The 24,558-nt window shown below is 46.2% G+C and overlaps 1 protein-coding gene across 1 annotated transcript in view; it reads right to left on the reverse strand.

The window, feature by feature from the left end:
• LOC135517966 (pappalysin-1-like) overlaps nt 1-24,558 on the reverse strand; it is a 127,938-nt gene that overhangs the window by 31,788 nt on the left and 71,592 nt on the right. Inside the window, exons 11-14 of the mRNA XM_064942710.1 lie at nt 19,100-19,207; nt 18,805-18,940; nt 18,438-18,651; nt 7,609-7,777 (exon numbers count right to left, since the gene is read on the reverse strand). Of these exons, the coding sequence (XP_064798782.1) occupies nt 7,609-7,777; nt 18,438-18,651; nt 18,805-18,940; nt 19,100-19,207 (627 nt within the window). The remainder of the gene's footprint in view (nt 1-7,608; nt 7,778-18,437; nt 18,652-18,804; nt 18,941-19,099; nt 19,208-24,558) is intronic.

Genomic DNA, 24,558 nt, shown 5'->3' on the forward strand with positions numbered 1-24,558 from the left:
CTCTCATTCCCCACCACCCTCTCTGTCTCTTTCCCCCACCCTCTCTCTCTGTCTCTTTCCCCCACCCTCTCTCTATATCTCTTTCCCCCCACCCTCTCTCTCTGTCTCTTTCCCCCACCCTCTCTCTGTCTCTTTCCCCCACCCCCTCTCTCTGTCTCTTTCCCCCACCCCCTCTCTCTGTCTCTTTCCCCCACCCTCTCTCTGTCTCTTTCCCCCACCCCCTCTCTCTGTCTCTTTCCCCCACCCTCTCTCTGTCTCTTTCCCCCACCCTCTCTCTCTGTCTCTTTCCCCCACCCTCTCTCTATATCTCTTTCCCCCCACCCTCTCTCTCTGTCTCTTTCCCCCACCCTCTCTCTGTCTCTTTCCCCCCACCCCCTCTCTCTGTCTCTTTCCCCCACCCTCTCTCTGTCTCTTTCCCCCCACCCCCTCTCTCTGTCTCTTTCCCCCACCCTCTCTATGACCCCTAATTGGTATGTTGAATTTTATGTTCCTTTTGATGGCAAAGAATGCCCTTCTTGCCTTGTCTCTCAGATCATTCACAGCTTTGTGGAAGTTACCTGTGGCGGTGATGTTTAGGCCAAGGTATGTTTCATTTTTCTGTGTGCTCTAGGGCAATGGTGTCTAGATGGAATTTGTATTTGTGGTCCTGGCGACTGGACCTTTTTTGGAACACCATTATTTTGGTCGGACTGGGATTTACTGTCAGGGCCCAGGTCTGGCAGAATCTGCGCAGAAGATCTAGGTGCTGCTGTAGGCCCTCCTTTGTTGGGGACAGAAGCACCAGATCATTGGCAAAGAGTAGACATTTGACTTCAGATTCTAGTAGGGTCTCTCTCTCAGGGGTTTAATTAGCATGGGAAACAAATGATTACATTACCAAAATTAACGAAAAAGATCCAAAACAAAAGTGAAATAAACAAAAAATTAACAGCAAACGTTACACTCACAAAAGTTCCAAAATAATACAGACATTTAAAATGTCATATTATGTATGTATAGAGTGCTGTAACAATGTGCAAACAGTTAATGTACAAAAGGGAAAATAAATAAACATCTCCTTCTCTGTCTCCGTGTGTGTGTGTTTTAGGGAGCAATAATTGATTAGCTTGCAGGTCTGTTAACAGAGCCTGGGAGAGGGATAAAGTGTTGGTGCTGTTGTCTTTACGGGCCCTCTGTGGGAGTGAATGGGTTTACTGTGTGACTGTGAACTAACTAATAGCCCTCTGTGGGAGTGAATGGGTTTACTGTGTGACTGTGAACTAACTAATAGCCCTCTGTGTGAGTGAGTGGGTTTACTGTGTGACTGTGAACTAACTAATAGCCCTCTGTGGGAGTGAATGGGTTTACTGTGTGACTGTGAACTAACTAATAGCCCTCTGTGTGAGTGAGTGGGTTTACTGTGTGACTGTGAACTAACTAATAGCCCTCTGTGTGAGTGAATGGGTTTACTGTGTGGCTGTGAACTAACTAATAGCCCTCTGTGGGAGTGAAAGGGTTTCATGTGTGACTGTGAACTAACTAATATCCCTCTGTGTGAGTGAATGGGTTTATTGTGTGACTGTGAACTAACAAAGAGCACATCTGTGGGAGTGAATGGGTTACTGTGTGACTGTCAATTAACTAACTAAGAGCCCTCTGTGGGAGTGAATGGGTTTACTGTGTGACTGTCAACGAACTAAGAGCCCTCTGTGGGAGTGAATGGGTTTACTGTGTGACTGTGAACTAACAAAGAGCACATCTGTGGGAGTGAATGGGTTACTTTGTGACTGTCAATTAACTAACTAAGAGCCCTCTGTGTGAGTGAATGGGTTTACTGTGTGACTGTGAACTAACAAAGAGCACATCTGTGGGAGTGAATGGGTTACTGTGTGACTGTCAATTAACTAACTAAGAGCCCTCTGTGTGAGTGAATGGGTTTACTGTGTGACTGTGAACTAACAAAGAGCCCTCTGTGGGAGTGAATGGGTTTACTGTGTGACTGTCAACGAACTAAGAGCCCTCTGTGGGAGTGAATGGGTTTACTGTGTGACTGTGAACTAACAAAGAGCCCTCTGTGTGAGTGAATGGGTTTACTGTGTGACTGTGAACTAACAAAGAGCCCTCTGTGGGAGTGAATGGGTTTACTGTGTGACTGTGAACTAACTAAGAGCTGTGAACTAACTCTGTGGGAGTGAATGGGTTTACTGTGTGACTGTGAACTAACTAAGAGCCCTCTGTGGGATGAATGGGTTTACCCTAAGAGCCATCTGTGGGAGTGAATGGGTTTACTGTGTGACTGTGAACTAACTAACTATGAGCCAACTTCTGTGGGAGTGAATGGGTTTACTGTGTGACTGTGAACTAACTAACTGTGGGAGTGAATGGGTTTACCCTCTGTGGGAGTGAATGGGTTTACTGTATGACTGTGAACTAACTAAGAGCCCTCTGTGGGAGTGAATGGGTTTACTGTGTGACTGTGAACTAACTCTGTGGGAGTGAATGGGTTGACTGTGTGACTGTGAACTAACTAAGAGCCCTCTGTGGGAGTGAATGGGTTTACTGTGTGACTGTGAACTAACTAAGAGCCCTCTGTGGGAGTGAATGGGTTTACTGTGTGACTGTCAACTAACTAAGAGCCCTCTGTGGGAGTGAATGGGTTTACTGTGTGACTGTGAACTAACAAACTATGAGCTCTCTGTGGGAGTGAATGGGTTTACTGTGTGACTGTGAAGTAACTAAGAGCCCTCTGTGTGAGTGAATGGGTTTACTGTGAAGTAACTAAGAGCCCTCTGTGGGAGTGAATGGGTTTACTGTGAAGTAACTAAGAGCCCTCTGTGGGAGTGAATGGGTTTACTGTGTGACTGTGAACTAACTAACTATGACCCCTCTGTGGGAGTGAATGGGTTTACTGTATGACTGTGAACTAACTAACTAAGAGCCCTCTGTGGGAGTGAATGGGTTGACTGTGTGACTGTGAACTAACTAAGAGCCCTCTGTGGGAGTGAATGGGTTTACTGTGTGACTGTGAACTAACCCTCTAAATGGGTTTACTGTGTGACTGTGAACTAACTAACTATGACTCCTCTGTAGGAGTGAATGGGTTTACTGTGTGACTGTCAACTAACTAAGAGCCTTCTGTGTGAGTGAATGGGTTTACTGTGTGACTGTGAACTAACTAAGATCCATCTGTGGGAGTGAATGGGTTTACGGTGTGACTGTGAACTAACGAACTATGAGCTCTCTGTGGGAGTGAATGGGTTTACTGTGTGACTGTGAACTAAGTAACTAAGAGCCCTCTGTGGGATTGAATGGGTTTACTTGTGTGATTGTGAACTTACTAACTAACCAACTAGCCCTCTGTGGGAGTGAATGGGTTTACTGTGTGGCTGTGAACTAACTAAGAGCCCAATGTGGGAGTGAATGGGTTTACTGTGTGACTGTGAACTAACTAACTGTGAACTAACTAAGAGCCCTCTGTGGGAGTGAATGGGTTTACTGTGTGACTGTGAACTAAGAGCCCTCTGTGGGAGTGAATGGGTTTATTGTGTGACTGTGAACTGTCTGTGGGAGTGAATGGGTTTACTGTGTGACTGTCAACTAACTAAGAGCCCTGTGTGAGTGAATGGGTTTAACTGTGATCCATCTGTGGGAGTGAATGGGTTTACGTGTGACTGTGAACTAACTATGAGCTCTCTGTGGGAGTGAATGGGTTCACTGTGTGACGTGAACTGTAACTAATAGCCCTCTGTGGGATTGAATGTGTGAGCTGTGGGTTTACTGTGTGGCTGTGAACTGTGACTGTGTGACTGTGAACTAACTAAGAGCCCTCTGTGTGAACTAATATCCCTCTGTGTGAGTGAATGGGTTTACTACTAAGAGCCCTCTGTGGGAGTGAATGGGCTTACTGTATGACTGTGAACTAACTGTATGAGCCATCTGTGGGAGTGAATGGGTTTACTGTGTGACTGTCAACTAACTAAGAGCCCTCTGTGGAGTGAATGGGTTTACTGTGTGACTGTCAACTAACTAAGAGCCCTCTGTGAGCTCTCTGTGGGAGTGAATGGGTTTACTGTGTGACTGTGAACTAACGAACTATGAGCTCTCTGTGGGAGTGAATGGGTTTACTAACTAACTAATGAGCCCTCTGTGGGAGTGAATGGGTTTACTGTGTGACTGTGAACTAACTAAGAGCCCTCTGTGGGAGTGAATGGGTTTATTGTGTGATTGTGAACTTACTGAGCCCTCTGAGGGAGTGAATGGATTTACTGTGTAACTGTGAACTAACTGACTGTGAACTGTGTGGCTGTGAACTAACTAAGAGCCCTCTGTGTGAGTGAATGGGTTTACTGTGAAGTAACTAAGAGCCCTCTGTGGGAGTGAATGGGTTTACTGTGAAGTAACTAAGAGCCCTCTGTGGGAGTGAATGGGTTTACTGTGTGACTGTGAACTAACTAAGAGCCCTCTGTGGGAGTGAATGGGTTTACTGTGTGGCTGTGAACTAACTAAGAGCCCTCTGTGGGAGTGAATGGGTTTACTGTGTGACTGTCAACGAACTAAGAGCCCTCTGTGGGAGTGAATGGGTTTACTGTGTGACTGTGAACTAACTAACTATGACCCCTCTGTGGGAGTGAATGGGTTTACTGTATGACTGTGAACTAACTAACTAAGAGCCCTCTGTGGGAGTGAATGGGTTGACTGTGTGACTGTGAACTAACTAAGAGCCCTCTGTGGGAGTGAATGGGTTGACTGTGTGACTGTGAATTAACTAAGAGCCCTCTGTGTGAGTGAATGGGTTTACTGTGTGACTGTGAACTGACTGAATGGGTTTGTCTGTGGGAAACTAACTAAGAGCCCTCTGTGGGAGTGAATGGGTTTACTAACTAAGAGCCCTCTGTGGGAGTGAATGGGTTTAACTGTGTGACTGTGAACTAACTAAGAGCCCTGTGGGAGTGAATGGGTTTACTGTGGGAGTGAATGGGTTTACTGTGTGACTGTGAACTAACTAAGAGCCCTCTGTGGGAGTGAATGGGACTTACTGTGTGGGATGACTGTGAACTAACCAATGAGCCATCTGTGGGAGTGAATGGGTTGACTGTGTGACTGTGAACTAACTAAGAGCCCTCTGTGGGAGTGAATGGGTTTACTGTGTGACTGTGAACTAACTAAGAGCCCTCTGTGGGAGTGAATGGGTTTACTGTGTGACTGTCAACTAACTAAGAGCCCTCTGTGGGAGTGAATGGATTGTGGCTGTGAACTGTGAAATGGGTTTACTGTGTGTGAACTAACTGAGAGCCATCTGTGTGCTGTGGGTTTACTGTGTGATGTGAACTAACTAAGAGCCCTCTGTGGGAGTGAATGGATTTACTGAACTCAAGAGCCCTCTGTGGGAGTGAATGGGTTTAGTGTGACTGTCCTGTGGGAGTGAATGGGTTTACTGTGAACTAACTAAGAGCCCTGTGTGACTGTGAACTAACTAAGAGCCCTCTGTGTGAGTGAATGGGTTTACTGTGTGACTGTGAACTAACCATCTGTGGGAAATGGGTTTACTGTGTGACTGTGAACTAACTAAGAGCCCTCTGTGGGAGTGAATGGGTTTACTGTGTGACCTCTCTGTGGAGTGAATGGGTTTACTCTGAGCCCTCTGTGGGAGTGAATGGGTTAACTGTGTGACTGTGAACTAACTAAGAGCCATCTGTGGGAGTGAATGGGTGACTGGGTTGAACTAACTATGAGCTCTCTGTGGAGTGAATGGGTTTCTGTGACTGTGAACTAACTAAGAGCCCTCTGTGGGAGTGAATGGGTTTACTGTGTGACTGTAACTAACTAAATGAGCCCTCTGTGGGAGTGAATGGGTTAACTGTGTGACTGTGAACTAACTAAGAGCCCTCTGTGGGAGTGAATGGGTTAACTGTGTGACTGTGAACTAACTAAGAGCCTCTGTGGGAGTGAATGGGTTTACTGTGTGACTGTGAACTAACTAAGAGCCCTCTGTGGGAGTGAATGGATTTACTGTGTGACTGTGAACTAACTATGAGCTCTCTGTGGAGTGAATGGGTTTACTGTGTGACTGTGAACTAACTAAGAGCCCTCTGTGGGAGTGAATGGGTTTACTGTGTGACTGTCAACTAACTAAGAGCCCTCTGTGGGAGTGAATGGGTTAACTGTGTGACTGTGAACTAACTAAGAGCCCTCTGTGGGAGTGAATGGGTTTACTGTGTGACTGTGAACTAACTAAGAGCCCTCTGTGGGAGTGAATGGGTTTACTGTGTGACTGTCAACTAACTAAGAGCCCTCTGTGGGAGGGTTAACTGTGTGACTGGGTTAAGAGCCCTCTGTGGGAGTGAATGGGTTTACTGTGTGAGCCCTCTGTGAGTGAATGGGTTAACTGTGAACTAACTAAGAGCCTCTGTGGGAGTGAATGAGCTAACTAAGAGCCCCTGTGGGAGTGAATGGGTTTACTGTGTGACTGTGAACTAACTAAGAGCCCTCTGTGGGAGTGAATGGGTTTACTGTGTGACTGTGAACTAACTAAGAGCCCTCTGTGGGAGTGAATGGTTGACTGTGTGAAACTTGTTTGTTTGGGTGTGGTTTGTGTGTCTGCTGTGATGCTTCTGTCTTTTCGTGGTTTGTGTGCCAATGTCTGTCCTCCTCATCTGTTGAGTGTCTGGTGTGTGGGGGTTGATACTACATGAAGTGGATGCTGAGACGTCTTCGCAACCAGAAAGCTCCTTCTCCAGTAATGTGATAAATGTTGGCAAGTATGTCATAGGGTAACTTTTTTCTTGCCCGCTACACAGTGTCGTAATGAAAAGTAGCTGCAGTGTAATTCATCTCAGCAAACACCACATACATATTCATTAAATTACACACACATACAGACGTTAGAAAGACATGGAGTATCTGCACAGTGCTGTGTCTAGTTGTTGTATCTGTGCTCCGTGAGCATGACTTCACTGTATGAGTGGGGAGGGGGGGAGTGAAGGAGGGAGCGAGGGGGGGAGGCAGGCAGGCAGGCGGAGAGGGAGGAAGGGATGGAGGAAGGGGGCTGCAGTGAGCTGAGAGTACCTAGTGATGTCATCGTCCCAGTGGAGCAGAAACACATAGCCATTGTTGCAGGTGATGGTGCAGCGCAGGAAGACTAAACATATATAGTGTGTATGCCTGTGTGTGAGTGTGAGCGTATGTGTGTGTGTATACATGTGAACGTGCATGTGCCTTTTCCATCTGTGTGTGTGTGTGTGTGTGTGTGTGTGTGTGTGTGTGTGTGTGTGTGTGTGTGTGTGTGTGTGTGTGTGTGTGTGTGTGTGTGTGTGTGTGTGTGTGTGTGTGTGTGTGTGTGTGTGTGTGTGTGTGTGTGTGTGTGTGCGCGTGTGTGCATAAAGCAGGGAGAAGGAAGGAGGAGGAGGCGTCTAGCTAGCTACCTGGGCTTGACATGATGTCATCCTCCCAGGGGGTTTACACTGCCAAGCTGCTGTTGCAGGTGAAGAATATGGCTAGTGTGTGTGTGTGTGTGTGTGTGTGTGTGTGTGTGTGTGTGTGTGTGTGTGTGTGTGTGTGTGTGTGTGTGTGTGTGTGTGTGTGTGTGTGTGTGTGTGTGTGTGTGTCTGTCTGCCATGTATGTGTGTATACCTGGGTCTTGATGATGTCATCGTCTCTGTGGACCTGCAGGACGTAGCCAGAGTTACAGGTGATGGTGCAGCGAGCTCCGTTGAAGAAGCCCAGACTGCTGCACTTGAGCTCTGCATTGCGGATCAGTGGCTCCTGGCAGTCGATGGCCTCACATGAGTAATGGACACAACTAGAGAAGGAGGGGTACACACAAACACATGGGTGAATTATTTAGTACCAGTATCATCATAAACATAGTAGCGTATTATATACTGCCTATATGGGGTATGTTGTACAGTATATATGATACAACTGGAGCAGGGAAGAACATACAAAGAAGAAACGTCACAGTGTAGCTACGTCCACAGCCAGACACAGCCAACTTAAATTCACAGTGGGTAGAACACCCATACAGTACAATATGAAGTACAAACACACACAAACACACTCTCAACCACAGCCACACTGTCTCAACACAACCACACTGTCTCAACTCACATACAACTGCACTGTCTCAACACACACACAACCACACTGTCTCAAAACAACCACACTGTCTCAACTCACACACAACTACACTGTCTCAACTCACACACAACCACAATGTCTCAACAAACACACAACCACACTCTCAACACAACCACACTGCCTCAACCACAGCCACACTGTCTCAACACAACCACACTGTCTCAACACAACCACACTGTCTCAACCACAGCCACACTGTCTCAACCACAACCACACTGTCTCAATCACAGCCACACTGTCTCAACCACAGCCACACTGTCTCAACCCCAACCACACTGTCTCACCACAGCCACACTGTCTCAACCACAACCACACTGTCTCAACACAACCACACTGTCTCAACCACAGCCACACTGTTTCACACTGTCTCAACCACAGCCACACTGTCTCAACCACAGCCACACTCTCAACCACAACCACACTGTCTCAACAACCACACTGTCTCAACTCCCACACAACTAAGTCAAACGACACCGCTGGTTCTGCTCACACTGCCCTACCCTGTGCTCTGACCTCTTTCTCCCCTCTCTCTCCAGATGAAATCTCGCTTCTTGTGACGGCCGGCCGCCCAACAACCTGCCCGCTTGACCCTATCCCCTCCTCTCTTCTCCAGACCATTTCCGGAGACCTTCTCCCTTACTCACCTCGCTCATCAACTCATCCCTGACCGCTGGCTACGTCCCTTCCGTCTTCAAGAGAGCGAGAGTTGCACCCCTTCTGAAAAAACCTAACTCGATCCCTCCGATGTCAACAACTACAGACCAGTATCCCTTCTTTCTTTTCTCTCCAAAACTCTTGAACGTGCCGTCCTTGGCCAGCTCTCCCGCTATCTCTCTCAGAATGACCTTCTTGATCCAAATCAGTCAGGTTTCAAGACTAGTCATTCAACTGAGACTGCTCTTCTCTGTATCACGGAGGCGCTCCGCACTGCTAAAGCTAACTCTCTCTCCTCTGCTCTCATCCTTCTAGACCTATCGGCTGCCTTCGACACTGTGAACCATCAGATCCTCCTCTCCACCCTCTCCGAGTTGGGCATCTCCGGCGCGGCCCACGCACAGGTCGCTCCTACCAGGTGGCGTGGCGAGAATCTGTCTCCTCGCCACGTGCTCTCACCACTGGTGTCCCCCAGGGCTCTGTTCTAGGCCCTCTCCTATTCTCGCTATACACCAAGTCACTTGGCTCTGTCATAACCTCACATGGTCTCTCCTATCATTGCTATGCAGACGACACACAATTAATCTTCTCCTTTCCCCCTTCTGATGACCAGGTGGCGACGCATCTCTGCATGTCTGGCAGACATATCAGTGTGGATGACGGATCACCACCTCAAGCTGAACCTCGGCAAGACGGAGCTGCTCTTCCTCCCGGGAAGGACTGCCCGTTCCATGATCTCGCCATCACGGTTGACAACTCCATTGTTTCCTCCTCCCAGAGCGCTAAGAACCTTGGCGTGATCCTGGACAACACCCTGTCGTTCTCAACTAACATCAAGGCGGTGGCCCGTTCCTGTAGGTTCATGCTCTACAACATCCGCAGAGTACGCCCTGCCTCACACAGGAAGCGGCGCAGGTCCTAATCCAGGCACTTGTCATCTCCCGTCTGGATTACTGCAACTCGCTGTTGGCTGGGCTCCCTGCCTGTGCCATCAAACCCCTACAACTCATCCAGAACGCCGCAGCCCGTCTGGTGTTCAACCTTCCCAAGTTCTCTCACGTCACCCCGCTCCTCCGCTCTCTCCACTGGCTTCCAGTTGAAGCTCGCATCCGCTACAAGACCATGGTGCTTGCCTACGGAGCTGTGAGGGGAACGGCACCGCAGTACCTCCAGGCTCTGATCAGGCCCTACACCCAAACAAGGGCACTGCGTTCATCCACCTCTGGCCTGCTCGCCTCCGTACCACTGAGGAAGTACAGTTCCCGCTCAGCCCAGTCAAAACTGTTCGCTGCTCTGGCCCCCCAATGGTGGAACAAACTCCCTCACGACGCCAGGACAGCGGAGTCAATCACCACCTTCCGGAGACACCTGAAACCCCACCTCTTCAAGGAATACCTAGGATAGGATAAGTAATCCTTCTCACACCCCCCTCCCCCTTAATGATTTAGATGCACTATTGTAAAGTGGCTGTTCCACTGGATGTCAGAAGGTGAATTCACCAATTTGTAAGTCGCTCTGGATAAGAGCGTCTGCTAAATGACTTAAATGTAAATGTAAATGTAAACTACACTGTCTCAACACACATACAACTACACTGTCTCAACACACACACAATCACACTGTCTCAACAAACACACAACCACAACCACACTGTCTCAACACAACCACACTGCCTCAACTCACATACAACTACACTGTCTCAACACACACACAATCACACTGTCTCAACAAACACACAACCACAACCACACTGTCTCAACACAACCACACTGCCTCAACTCACACACAACTACACTGTCTCAACACACACACAACCACACTGTCTCAACAAACACACAACCATAGCCACACTGTCTCAACACAACCACACTGTCTCAACACACACACAACCACACTGTTTCAACTAGATGTCGACCAATTAATCGGAATGGCCGATTAATTAGGGCAGATTTCAAGTTTTCATAACAATCGGTAATCTGCATTTTTGGATACCGATTATGGACGATTACATTGCACTCCACGAGGAGACTGCGTACCTGTTATGCGAGTGCAGCAAGGAGCCAAGGTAAGTTGTGTCATGATGTTGGCCTGGGGGATAGGTTTATGACAGTCATAAATACCTTTTCCCCCTTTTTACCTCTCTCTAACCTACTGAGGTTACATTTAAAACTTGGTTAACATAGAGATTCTGGGAACATCAGTAGGTGGGGGGAAATTAACTATATTCTGGTAATCCGAACAATTGAACATATGTGGTGTTACTTAATGAATATGATGTCAGTTCGGTTGTCATCTGAGACATTCTCATCAATGATAAGATGACATAAACTCTACAGTGGAAAGTCTACACATCAGAGTTATCGGATTCACATGGAATTGTTGTTCAATTTAAATGTTTGAATATGAAATTATTTGTGATGGGATGAAATGTGATTTTAGCTTCGAAAATGTGAGATGTGGGTTTTCATAAGTTAGGGCTGCTCACTCAGTGGCCCGCCTCTGTGAAGGGGCATGGGCTATAACACTTTTCAAACATGCCCTCCTCTCCCTTCCTATATAAAGCCTTGATGACAATAGAACTTTGTGTTCCGAGGATGTGGGGACGAAGGTCCGATGTCAAAATGGTTTAGATAATAACTACAGAACGAAGCCAACATCAGCGTGAGCTTTGGTTGCGAATGGTATGAACTTTGAACTCTTATTCACAACAGAAGTGATACCTCCTAGCCGTTGAGTTAGCAACCGCAGCTGCAAACGCAGGTTAGGAAGGAACAGACAGAGTATTCCATCTACCACACAACGACGTCACTACAACGTATTCAATTGACCACCAGAGACAGTCTTCAAAGGACAAAGGACTCGATTTGGCAACACGGTCTTCCATCTACCACCAACCTACTGAAGTGCAGCTCAGAGTAAATATTTATTGCATTTTCCTTTTCCAAATCGGCGGTAATTTAGAATGCATAAGATACTGTATATACGATAGCACAGCTTTTTCCATTTGTTCCTCAGTCTCCCGCTCTTTCACTTAACCCAGCCCCTTTTCCTTTGTGTAACAAGCTGTCATATCTGTTCTGCCCGCTAGGGACATTTCCTTTATGACGTAATTTGTAATCAAGTTATGATTAATTGTGTGTATGTGAATTCTGTGTGATTAGTTATGTATTTAGTAAATAAATAATTAAACCCAATTTTGTATTGCTGATTCAAATTGTTAGCCAGGGTTCTTGCAGATAACCAAGAATTTACAACTTTCAGATGAGACTAAAGTAAGATGAGGATTAACGTTGACTGCTATTGATGTAACATATTACTAGGTCTTTAAGAGTTTATTCGGAAGATAACAGCTCTATAAATATTATTTTGTTGTGCCCGACTCTCTAGTTAATTACATTTACATGATTAACTCAATCAGGTGATATTAAATACGGATAAATTATTTTATAGAATAGCATGTCATATCACTTAATCCGGCATAGCCAAAGACACGACAGTTGCTAGCTAGCATTAAACTTATCTTATAAAAAACAATCAGTCTTAACACAATCACTAGTTAACTACACATGGTTGATGATATTACTAGTTTATCTAGCTTGTCCTGCTTTGTATATAATTAATGTGGTGCCTGTTAATTTATCATTGAATCATGTGATTTAACAAGTGCATTCACGAAAAAAGCACCGTCGTTGCACAAATGTGTACCTAACCATAAACAACAATGCTTTTCTTCAAATCAATACACAAGTATATATTTTAAACCTGCATACTTAGTTAATATTCTCTGCTAACATGAATTTGTTTTAACTAGGGAAATTGTGTCACTTCTCTTGCATTCAGTGTAAGCAGGGTCAGGGTATATGCAGCAGTATGGGCCCCCTGGCTCATTGTGAAGTTTGTGAACACCATTTCTTCCTAACAAAGACCGTAATTAATTTGCCAGAATTATAGATAATTATGACATAACATTGAAGGTTGTGCAATGTAACAGCAATATTTAGACTTAGGGATGCCACCCGTTTGATAAAATATGGAACGGTTCCGTATTTCACTGAAAAAATAAACGTTTTGTTTTCGAAATGATAGTTTCCAGATTTTACCATATTAATGACCTAAGGCTCGTATTTCTGTGTATTATTATATTATAATTAAGTCTATGATGTGATAGAGCAGTCTGACTGAGCGGTGGTAGGCAGCAGCAGGCTCGTAAGCATTCATTCAAACAGCACTTTCCTGCATTTGCCAGCAGCTCTTCGCTCTGCTTCAAGCATTGCGCTGTTTATGACTTCAAGCCTATCAACTCCCGAGATTAGATTAACTGGGAATATTGAAGACTCATGTTAAAAGGAACAACCAGATTTCATATGTTCTGAGCAAGGAACTTAACTTAAGCTTTTTTACATGGCACATATTGCACTTTTACTTTCTTCTCCAACACTTTGTTTTTGCATTATTTAAACCAAATTGAATATGTTTCATTGTTTATTTGAGACTAAATTGATTTTATTGATGTATTATATTTTAAGTTAAAATCTATGTTCATTCAGTATTGTTGTAATTGTCATTATTACAAATATATATATATATATAAAAATTGGCTGATTAATCGGTTTCGGCTTTTTTTTGGTCCTCCAATAATCGGTATCGGCGTTAAAAAAATCATAATCGGTCGACATCTAGTCTCAACACAACCACACTGTCTAAACATAACCACAACCACACAGCCAAACTGTCTCAACACACACAGAACAACAACCACACTGTCTCAACACACACACAAAACCACACTGTCTCAACACAACCACAACCATTGTGTCTAAACACAACCACACTGTCTCAACACACACAACCACACTGTCTCAACACACACAACCACACTGTCTCAACACAACCACACTGTCTCAACACAAACATACAGTATCAACACTCAACCACAACAACACTGTCTCAACACAACCACAACCACTCTGGCTCAACACAAACACACAATATCAACACACAACCACAACAACAGTCTCAACACACACACAACCATAACAACACTGACTCAACACACCCACAACCACAATAACACTGTCTGAACACAACCACACTGTCTGAACCCACACACAGCCACACTGTCTCAACACAAAAAACACTATCTCAACTCACACAACTCCACTGTCTCAACACAACCACACTGTCTCAACACAACAACAACCACACAGTCTCAACACACAACCACACTGTCTCAACACACAACCACACTGTCTCAACACACCCACAACCACAACAACACTGTCTCAATACAACCACACTGTCTGAACACACACACAGCCACACTGTCTCAACACAAAAACCACTATCTCAACTCACACAACCACACTGTCTCAACACAACCACAACCACACAGTCTCAACACAACCACACTGTCTCAACACACAGCCACACTGTCTCAACACACAACCACAAACACACTGTCTCAACTCACACAACAATAATGTCACAACACAACTACACTGTCTCAACACACAACCACACTGTCTCAACACACACACAACCACACTGTCTCAACACACACACACAACCACAATGTCTCAACAAAACAACAATCACACTGTCTCAGCACACAACCACACTGTCTCAACACAACCACACTGTCTCAACACACACACAACCACACTGTCTCAACACACACAACCACAACCACACTGTCTCAACACAATCACACTGTCTCAACACACACAACCACAACCACTCTGTCTCAACACAACCCGAAACACACTGTCTCAACACACACACAACCACAACACACTGTCTCAACACAACCACACTGTCTCAACACACACACACAACCACACTGTCTCAACACAACCACAACCACACTGTCTCAACAACCACAACCACACTGTCTCAACACACACACAACCACACTGTCTCAACAGAACCACAACCACACTGTCTCAACAACCACAACCACACTGTATCAACAACACTGTCTCAAAACACACACTGCCATACTGCATTCACCTGGCTGCCCTAGAAGTGGAACCATGGGAGAGCCCCAATTGGCACCCTATTCCCTATATAGTGCACTGTATTTGACCAGGGCCCAAAGGGTAGCCATAGGGCTCTAGTCCAAGGTAGTGCTCTATATAGGGATTAGGGTTCCATTTGGGATGCAACCAATGAATCAATGCCCACAGAACATCATCCCTGATGTCATCCAGTACAGTATGTTTTCATTATAGCATGGAGAACACTCAGCTATCTATAGAATGTGCTATATCTCCTCTTTACATGAGATACACTTTGTTAAACAGATTGAAGCTACCAGAACCAGCAACACAAATGGATAAGTGAATGTCTTGAGTCAGCACACTACAGTATAGGGCTGCTGTAAGATTCTCTGGGGATAGCTGCTCCACTCAGACTGGGTTGAGGTTTGGTGGAGTACCTACTAGGTATCAACAAGGTGTCCTGTAGCCCTGGGTAGGCTAGATAGATAAATTCCTTGTAGCTGTGTATCAGTATTTGAAAGCCCACAAGACACAAACACACATATTGTGAAAAAAAGCTGAATTAATCAATCTAGAAATGTTTCACATATGGCCAGAGCAAATTAGTAGGCATGCTTTTCAGTCTGTGCATAAAGATTGTGTGTCTCTCTGTGTCTGTTTACACACACACACACACACACACACACACACACACACACACACACACACACACACACACACACACACACACACACACACACACACACACACACACACACACACGTGGGAGTGTGGTTAATGAATTAAGAGAAGTGGGATATTGTAAGCAGACTACAATGAGAGAATCTGGCCAAGCACTACGTTGGTAGCAGTCAGAGGACTTTAATGTTCTAAGGAATGCCGGGACCCTGAGGGCTGTCTTTAACAACAGTTTGCCTGCTGTATTCCCTATACAGCACACTAATGTTGACCAGTACTGTTCTATGTAGGGAATAGGGTGCCTCTCTCTCTCTCTCTCTCTCTCTCTCTCTCAAAATGTTTTGGTCTCTCTATATTTCTCTGCATATTTCTCTGCATCATATATCTCTGCAAACCTGATCTCTCTAGTGGGCGGCAGGTAATTTACAGGTTAAGTGTTGGGCCAGTTAAAAATAATATGCTGGTGTGCCCTTGAGCAAGGCACTTAACCCTTATTGCTCCTGTAAGTCGCCCTGGATAAGAGCATCTGCTAAAATGTAAATGTAGTGCTTTTCTCCCTCTCTTCCCCTCTTTCTCTCTCCTTCCACCTCAACAACATACTCCGAAATCCTAACATGAACCTCTAAACGTATAGAGAGAAGGCAGAGCAAACACAAACCGATACTCACAACAACTCCCTGCTTGAGCTAGTGTTTACATTTTAGGATCCTTAGCTAAGTAGGTGGAAAGAAACAGGCTTTATAGACAGCTTAACACTGAGTTGTTTTCATGCCACTTTATATTACATGAACCATAAGGTATGTATTAAGTTATAGGTGTGGTTTCAGCTCCGTCTCCTGGATAGTTTTTTAAACACTTGAAAAATGATCAATAGTCTGAAGACTACTAGAAGGGGCTATGACGAGTGTCCCATCGCCCAAAATCTGAACCTTCACTGGAGACGAGGACAAATGTAGAGAAAGACTCTAGAGCCTCCACACTTACAGTCCAATAATCTGCCATTACCCCTCAAATCTTCATATTTGAAAGAAGGGATGACGAAGGGAAGAAAGAGAGAGAAGGGAAAAAACAAGTGTGGAACATAAAACCGGGACACGTTAATAGCTTGTGTTGTTAACAACTTAGGGAATAAGGGACTTTGTGTTTTGTAGAGGTAGAATTATTACGGGAAATCGGCTGTTTGGCTGGAGAGAGAGAGGAGGAAAGGGGGGAAGAGAGCAAAGAGAGGGGGATAAGTAGAGGGAGTAGGAGAAGAGGGGAGAAGAGGAGGAGGAAGAGGAGAGGGAAGAGGAAGCAGAGAAGAGGGAGGAGGCAGGGAGCGAAGAGAGATGGAAGGAGAGGAATGAAGGGAAAAGGATGGAGAGGGAGGAGAAGAGAGGAGGATAGGGAATAGGATGACGAGGAGGACAAATGAAGGTAAGGGAGTATGAGGAGTAAGAGGAGGAGAAAGGCTCAAGCTTAAGACTCCCTGTACTAAATCCCTTCTAGAGACTCAGGCGGGAGCTGTTGAAGCAAGGAACCACCAAATAGATCATATTTACACTTTAGATATGGCTGCCGCTGAGCACAACAAACCCCAAATATGTCAATACAAGGAGCTGTAATAGTAGGCAATTACTAATTAATAATGAATGCGTTGTTCCTCTGGGTCGGCATGGAAACTCCCACCGCCAGCCTTCCACCAAAGCTCTGCTACTGAAACAGTAAAAACCAGGCCTGCATCCCAAATGCCACCCTATTCCCTATATAGTGCACTACTTTAGACCTTGGCCCATAGTGCACTAAGTAGGGAATAGTGTGCAATTTGGGATGCACCCAGCTTTTGCGCAACCGCTCCAACAGAAGGGCATGAAAAGTGCACTAGTGCATTTTTAGTGGTTTGACCTTTTATTCATCCCAGGTTTTGTCTCATTGAGGTCAAATGTGTTTCGCAAGAGAGATACAGTAGATTGATTTTGTTTCTCGCATGTAATCTATTATAATGGTGTTAATAAACTATTGATTCAAACGTGTATGGACAAGGGAGGATTTCTTTCATATGAAAATGTAATGAGCTCCAGGTCTGGCATGCTAGTTGGTTTTGGAGCTTGCATAGCCTACAGAGCATCCACAATGTTTGCTAAGTAGATCTACTACATCAGAACTTAGTACGTAAATCTTCTATAGCAGGGATGGACAACTTTGATGGAGTGGGGGCCACAAAAAATCTGAATTTATCATGAGGGCCCGCAGTGTCAGTAATTTGACCGTGATTACTACAGGTTTAGATACTACAGGTTTAGATACTACAGGTTTAGATACTACAGGTTTAGATACTACAGGTTTAGATACTACAGGTTTAGATACTACAGGTTTAGATAGCTGGCTCGACTAACTTACCAATCTAAAAAATATAGCTAACCTGGGCTAATTGAGTGACTGTCAATGATGACATAAGAGAAAAACTGCTGGTGCACAACCAAATTTTTAAGATTGCACCTTGTGTTTGCACCTTGTGAATTCATCCACAGGCCTACAAAAGGGGCCTGCCAGCTGCCCATCTCTGCTCTATAGGAAACCGAAGAATTGTCACCACACACATCAGCTGAGTAACACCAAGTGAGTTGTTGAGTTTGACAGCTCAGTGGAATGGGTCACAGAGCCAAAGACAACTCTGAGGAGGGCAACTTCTCTTTGTTTGTGGCATCAAACAACGTCTTATCGAGAGCAGAATCCTCCTCATCCAATTAGCTTTTCTCCTTTGCTTCACTGGCAAACAACAAAAGCCACAAATGGCCCTATTTCTCATTACAGCCCCCTGACAAATTCTGATGCCTGTGCGTGTGTGTGCACCCATGTGTGTGTGTGTGTGTGTGTTCGCGCATGCAAGGGAGTGTATGCACAGTTATACACATGCTCATTTTTAACATTTCTCTACACGTTTACTTCTACATGCATAACAGTGACCTTTTGTGTATCTCCCCTTGCGCCCCCGAGCGCCCCCCTCCTCACCTTTGACCCATAGGGTTGTAGATCTCGTTGCTCTGGCACCCGCTAATGGTGATTGGGTCAAAGAACTGGAAGGAGCGCAGGCCCACGCCAGAGATGGCCACCAGGTGGGAGCGGAACTGGACCAGGATGGCCTTGGTGCGGTAGAAGGCCACGCTCAGGTCATGGCTCACTGGGATTACCAGGGGGTTGGTCCTGCAGGTCAGACGCCAATCACCTAGAAGGAGGGAACAGGGAGAGGGATGGGGGGATGGAGAGAGACAGAGAAAGGAGGGACACAGAGGGATGTGAGAAGTTAGAGAAATAGCTCACATGGGATTTTAAGAGATCTTTCCACGCTTCCACAGTTCCATAGGTTGTATCTACAGACCTAAGCTGTGGATGACCTCCTTGGTGTCCACCAGTTGAACGGTGATGTTGCACTGTGTCTGGTCGATGTAGCCTGTCCCGTCTGCAGCTAGGTGGATTATCACAGCAGCAGCCACCATGGGGTGGGAAAAGTAGGCCTGGGTGAGAAGGGAACACAGTTCACAGTTTAGTGCCCTAAACTCTCAGCACATTCATAACGGGTATATTACTAACTGGAGATATGTTTATGTAACTTCAGCCTTTGCCTTTGCCCACACATATCCCATGACACCTCTAACGTATGGCCTGTGACCTACCTTGAGCCAGTACTGGGGGTACCAGGAGGATTGCTGGGCCTCTCTGCAGGGGAACCAGGCATACTGGGAAACCCCATCAGACAGGTCAAACACCTTGGACTGGCATGTCTGATAACACACACAGAGAGACAGAGACAGAGACAGAGAGACAGAGCGAGACAGAGAGACAGAGAGACAGAGAGACAGAGAGAGACAGAGAGACAGGGAGAGACAGAGCGAGACAGAGAGACAGAGAGACAGAGAGACAGGGAGACAGGGAGACAGAGAGAGACAGAGAGACAGAGAGACAGAGAGACAGAGAGACAGGGAGACAGAGAGACAGAGAGAGACAGAGCGAGACAGAGAGACAGAGAGACAGAGAGAGACAGAGCGAGACAGAGAGACAGAGAGACAGAGAGACAGGGAGACAGGGAGACAGAGAGAGACAGAGAGACAGAGAGACAGAGAGACAGAGAGACAGAGAGACAGGGAGACAGGGAGACAGAGAGAGACAGAGAGACAGAGAGACAGAGAGAGACAGAGCGAGACAGAGAGACAGAGAGACAGAGAGACAGGGAGACAGGGAGACAGGGAGACAGAGAGAGACAGAGTGAGACAGAGAGACAGAGAGAGACAGAGCGAGACAGAGAGACAGAGAGACAGGGAGACAGGGAGACAGAGAGAGACAGAGTCAGACAGAGAGACAGAGAGAGAAAGAGCGAGACAGAGAGACAGAGAGACAGAGAGACAGAGAGAGACAGAGAGACAGGGAGAGACAGAGCGAGACAGAGAGACAGAGCGAGACAGAGAGACAGAGAGAGACAGAGAGACAGAGAGACAGAGAGACAGAGATAGACAGAGAGACAAAGAGACAGAGAGACAGAGAGAGACAGAGCGAGACAGAGAGACAGAGAGACAGAGAGACAGAGAGACAGGGAGACAGGGAGATAGAGAGAGACAGAGAGACAGAGAGACAGAGAGACAGGGAGACAGAGAGAGACAGAGAGACAGAGAGACAGAGCGAGACAGAGAGACAGAGAGACAGAGCGAGACAGAGAGACAGAGAGACAGGGAGACAGGGAGACAGAGAGAGACAGAGTGAGACAGAGAGACAGAGAGAGACAGAGCAAGACAGAGAGACAGAGAGACAGAGCGAGACAGAGAGACAGAGAGACAGAGAGACAGGGAGACAGAGAGAGACAGAGTGAGACAGAGTGAGACAGAGAGACAGAGAGAGACAGAGCGAGACAGAGAGACAGAGAGACAGAGAGACAGAGAGAGACAGAGAGACAGGGAGAGACAGAGCGAGACAGAGAGACAGAGAGAGACAGAGAGACAGAGAGACAGAGATAGACAGAGAGACAGAGAGAGACAGAGAGAGACAGGGAGAGACAGAGAGACAGAGAGAGACAGGGAGAGACAGAGCGAGACAGAGAGAGACAGAGAGACAGAGAGACAGAGAGAGACAGTGAGAGACAGAGCGAGACAGAGAGACAGAGACAGAGAGACAGAGAGAGAGACAGAGAAATTAAGATTCGTAGTGACACCAAATATTGTTGCAACATTTGTACATAGAATTTGCACACATTTTGTGGAAACAAAATGTTTCTGATAATGTCAGATAATCTTTGCTTTTCTGAAACAAGATAGTTCATTTTCAGATTATGAACCAAATCAATGTGAATTGGCATCATTAGAAGGTGTATTTTTCAGATTATTTTGTTATGTTGTTGCCTTGAAGTTTGAGATGTGTTCAAAGCCCTGCCAACAGGGTCATTCCTGGAGTTACGTAATAGTGTGAGGAAGTTGCTAGGGAAAACAAGGCTAAGTTGATACGGCACACATGGAGGGGCAGTGTGACACGCTAAGCAAGTTAACGGCGTGAAAAGCAGGCTGTCTGAGGAGAGGGTGCTTCAGTTCCTCTCTCCTTCTTTCTCTCTAAATATCTCACTCTCCATTACCCCTTTTCATCTTTCACTCCACCACTCGTTTGTTCTCTCTCTCCCCAATCCCCTCTCGCTATCCCTCCATCTCTCCACTCTCTTTCTCTCTCTATCCCACCTCTAACTCTTCTATCTTTAATGTTTTTCAGACTCAGAACCAGAGAGCCAGATGTCAACTCATAAGGCCTAAACACTTCCATTCCTCTATCTGACAGCTCTACTTCATCCTCTGTATGTGGGCTGCTTAGTTAGGGACAGGCATAGATGGAAGGCTGTTTGTGTTGTTTGCTGTCTCTCTTCACAGGAGAGAGGTTATCTGTGACAAGAAGAAGCTGGAGAACCATGTTAGCGATAGCAATGTGAAAGGGGTATTTAATTATTATTATTTTTAACCTTTATTTAACTAGGCAAATCGGTTAAGAACAAATTCTTATTTAAAATTACGCCTACCCCAGCCAAACCTGGATCACGCTGGGCCAATTGTGCACCACCCTACGGGACTCCCAATCACGTCTGGATGTGATACAGCATGGAATCGAACCAGGGACTGGAGTGGCAACCTCTTGCACTGAGATGCAGTGCCTTAGACCGCTGTGCCACTCAGGAGCCAAGGTTGGCATACCTACATTAGTTAGTTGTACAACTGAATGCATCCCACTGAAATGTGTCTTCTGCATTTAACCCAACCCCTCTGAAGCAGAGAGGTGCGGGTGCTGCCTTAATCGACATTGGCACCCAGGGACCAGTGGGTTTACTGGGGCAGAATGACAGATTTTTACTTTGTCATCTCAGGATTCAATCCAGCAACCTTTTGGTTACTGGCCCAACGCTCCTACCCGCCAGGCTACCTGCCTACCTGGGGGGAGAGTGTACAGACACAGGCACAAGGACACACAGTTTCGCCCACTGCCTTATGCCAGTGAAATCAGACACCTGTAACCAGAGACGTCCACCCAGAGCTAGACGAACCAGACGCAGTGGTGGAAACTACCCAGAAGCTCTTGGAGTAATCTATCTGTCTCCTGGATCTGCCGTGGTGACAGATATGGATAGGCAGAGGAGGGAGCTGAGGTGACGAAGACCTAGCTACCTGATCGTTTCTGTTGTTGTTTGGTGATATTCTTCATGGTGCTTCCCTCTCAATGCACTGGGGCACTGCTGATGTCTTGTGATGAGAGTTGCTATGGCTCCTCACCCTGCTGCAGACTGGAGCGGCGAGTGAATATTGCACAGGTGACAGCCAACCAATGACTTATTTATGTAAACACAGGTAGCACTGAGTCGAAGTCCCCCACCCCTCTCTGTGTTTTTATAACACCCTGCAGTTTTCGACAGACAGAGCTAGCACACTGTAATTGCACGTCAAGCTTGCCCTCTAGCAAACACCTATAAAGAGCAATGTTGGTAGGAAGGTTCATCAGCCTCCAAAGTTCTGTTACTCCCCAGCCTCCTCCTGTACAATGGCAAGAGTCAGACTAGTCCAAGTAAGATTGGTCATTCATTTGATTTGGTCATTAGGAGGTTGTAAATACAACCCCCAACCTCCCCCAAGGACTGACCCTGTGTGTGTGTTTGTGTGTTTGTGTGTGTGTATACATATGTGTGTGTAAGGTTGGGGTGGGGGGGTGATGGGGGTGTAAAGCAGGAGCCCACAGAGGACCACATAGCAGGGGCCTTGCATCACGGAGCGAACCACAACAGAGCAGCCAACAAGGTCTCTAACATAAGCAACACACAGGGAAAAATAAACCAATAAAACAAATGCTGGACAATAAATCGTCGGAGACCGCAGCTTGAGAGAGTACGTCGGAAAAGGGAAAGGAGAAAGAAGAAACAACACTTGAGTCTAAACTTAGAGCCTTTTTTGTTCACTTTGTTATGGCAGTAAAAAAGTCCTCTGCCGCGCCGATCAACTAAATTGCTACAACATTATCGCACGAGATGTTGACAAAAGACAGTCCCAGAGACTATTTTAGGTCTCTGTGTTGCAAGAGAGAGGATGAGAGAGTGAGAGAGTGAGAGAGAGAGAGAGAGAGAGAGAGAGAGAGAGAGAGAGAAGAGAGAGAGAGAGAGAGAGGGAGAGAGAGCGGGGATGAGGGAGAGAGAGAGAGAGAGAGTGAGAGAGAGAGAGAGAGAGAGAGAGAGAGAGAGAGAGAGAGAGAGAGAGAGAGGGAGAGAGAGGATGAGAGAAAGAGAGAGAAGAGAGAGAGAGAGAGAGGGAGAGAGAGAGAAGAGAGAGAGAGAGGGAGAGAGAGCGGGGATGAGAGAGAGAGAGAGAGAGAGAGAGAGAGAGAGAGAGAGAGAGAGAGAGAGAGAGAGAGGGAGGGAGAGAGAGGATGAGAGAAAGAGAGAGAAGAGAGAGAGAGAGAGGGGATGAGAGAAAGAGAGAGAGAGAGAGAGAGAGAAGAGAGAGAGAGCGAGAGAGAGAGAGAGAGGGAGAGAGAGGATGAGAGAGAAGAGAGAGAGAGAGAGAGAGGGAGAGAGAGGATGAGAGAAAGAGAGAGAGGGAGAGAGAGAGCGAGAGAGAGCGAGAGAGAGAGAGAGAGAAAAATAAAAAAGTCCCTATAAAAGAGGTGAAAGTAGTGTTTCCTCACACTTGTAGCAGCCTAGAGACAAGGCCATGTGGCCGCAGACCCCTTCTACTGTCACATCAAGGGGGAGGGTAAACAGAAGGAGGGAGGGAGGGACGGCACCCGTTTCTCATCCTCAAACACCAATAGTGCACCCTCCTCTCATCCCCTCCATTCCACCCCCTGCGTCCCTTCAGCCTCTGCGCAGCTCAAACTGGGTGTTTGGAAGTTACAAGCAAAACACCTAAAGCCTATGCTTCCCTGAACAACACAGCAGCAACAGCGGGGAAGGAACTCTAAGACCTGTACTGTTGTGTTTCCCCCCCTCTACCCCTCCATCGTTCCTTTATTCAGACCAGCTGTCTGCTTACGAGCAGACAACATTGAGCACCCGGTCTGCAGATACACGCTTTTGTTTTTAAATCACCACTTAAGGTAAAAGGAGGGAAGGAGGGCCGAGAGCAGACAGGCAGCTAGAAGATCAGTCTCATTGTGGGTGTGAGAGAGAGAGAGAGAGACACAATTAGACCCACCTGAATCATGAGAATACAAAAAGATAATTACTTGGCACATTGGAAAGAATTAACAAAAAACGAGCAAACTAGAATGCTATTTGGCCCTAAACAGAGAGTACACAGCGGCAGAATACCTGACCACTCTGACTGACCCAAACTTAAGGAAAGCTTTGACTACGTACAGACTCAGTGAGCATAGCTTTGCCATTGAGAAAGGCCACCGTAGGCAGACATGGCTCTCAAGAGAAGACAGGCTATGTGCTCACTGCTCACAAAATGAGGTGGAAACTGAGCTGCACTTCCTAACCTCTAATGTATGACAATATTAGAAACACATATTTCCCTCAGATTACACAGATCCACAAAGAATTAGAAAACAAACCCAGTTTTGATAAATTCCCATATCTACTGGTTGAAATACTACAGTGTGCCCTCACAGCAGCAATATTTGT

This window comes from Oncorhynchus masou, chromosome 28, assembly GCF_036934945.1.
Source record: "Oncorhynchus masou masou isolate Uvic2021 chromosome 28, UVic_Omas_1.1, whole genome shotgun sequence".
NCBI classification, from domain to species: Eukaryota; Metazoa; Chordata; class Actinopteri; order Salmoniformes; family Salmonidae; genus Oncorhynchus; species Oncorhynchus masou.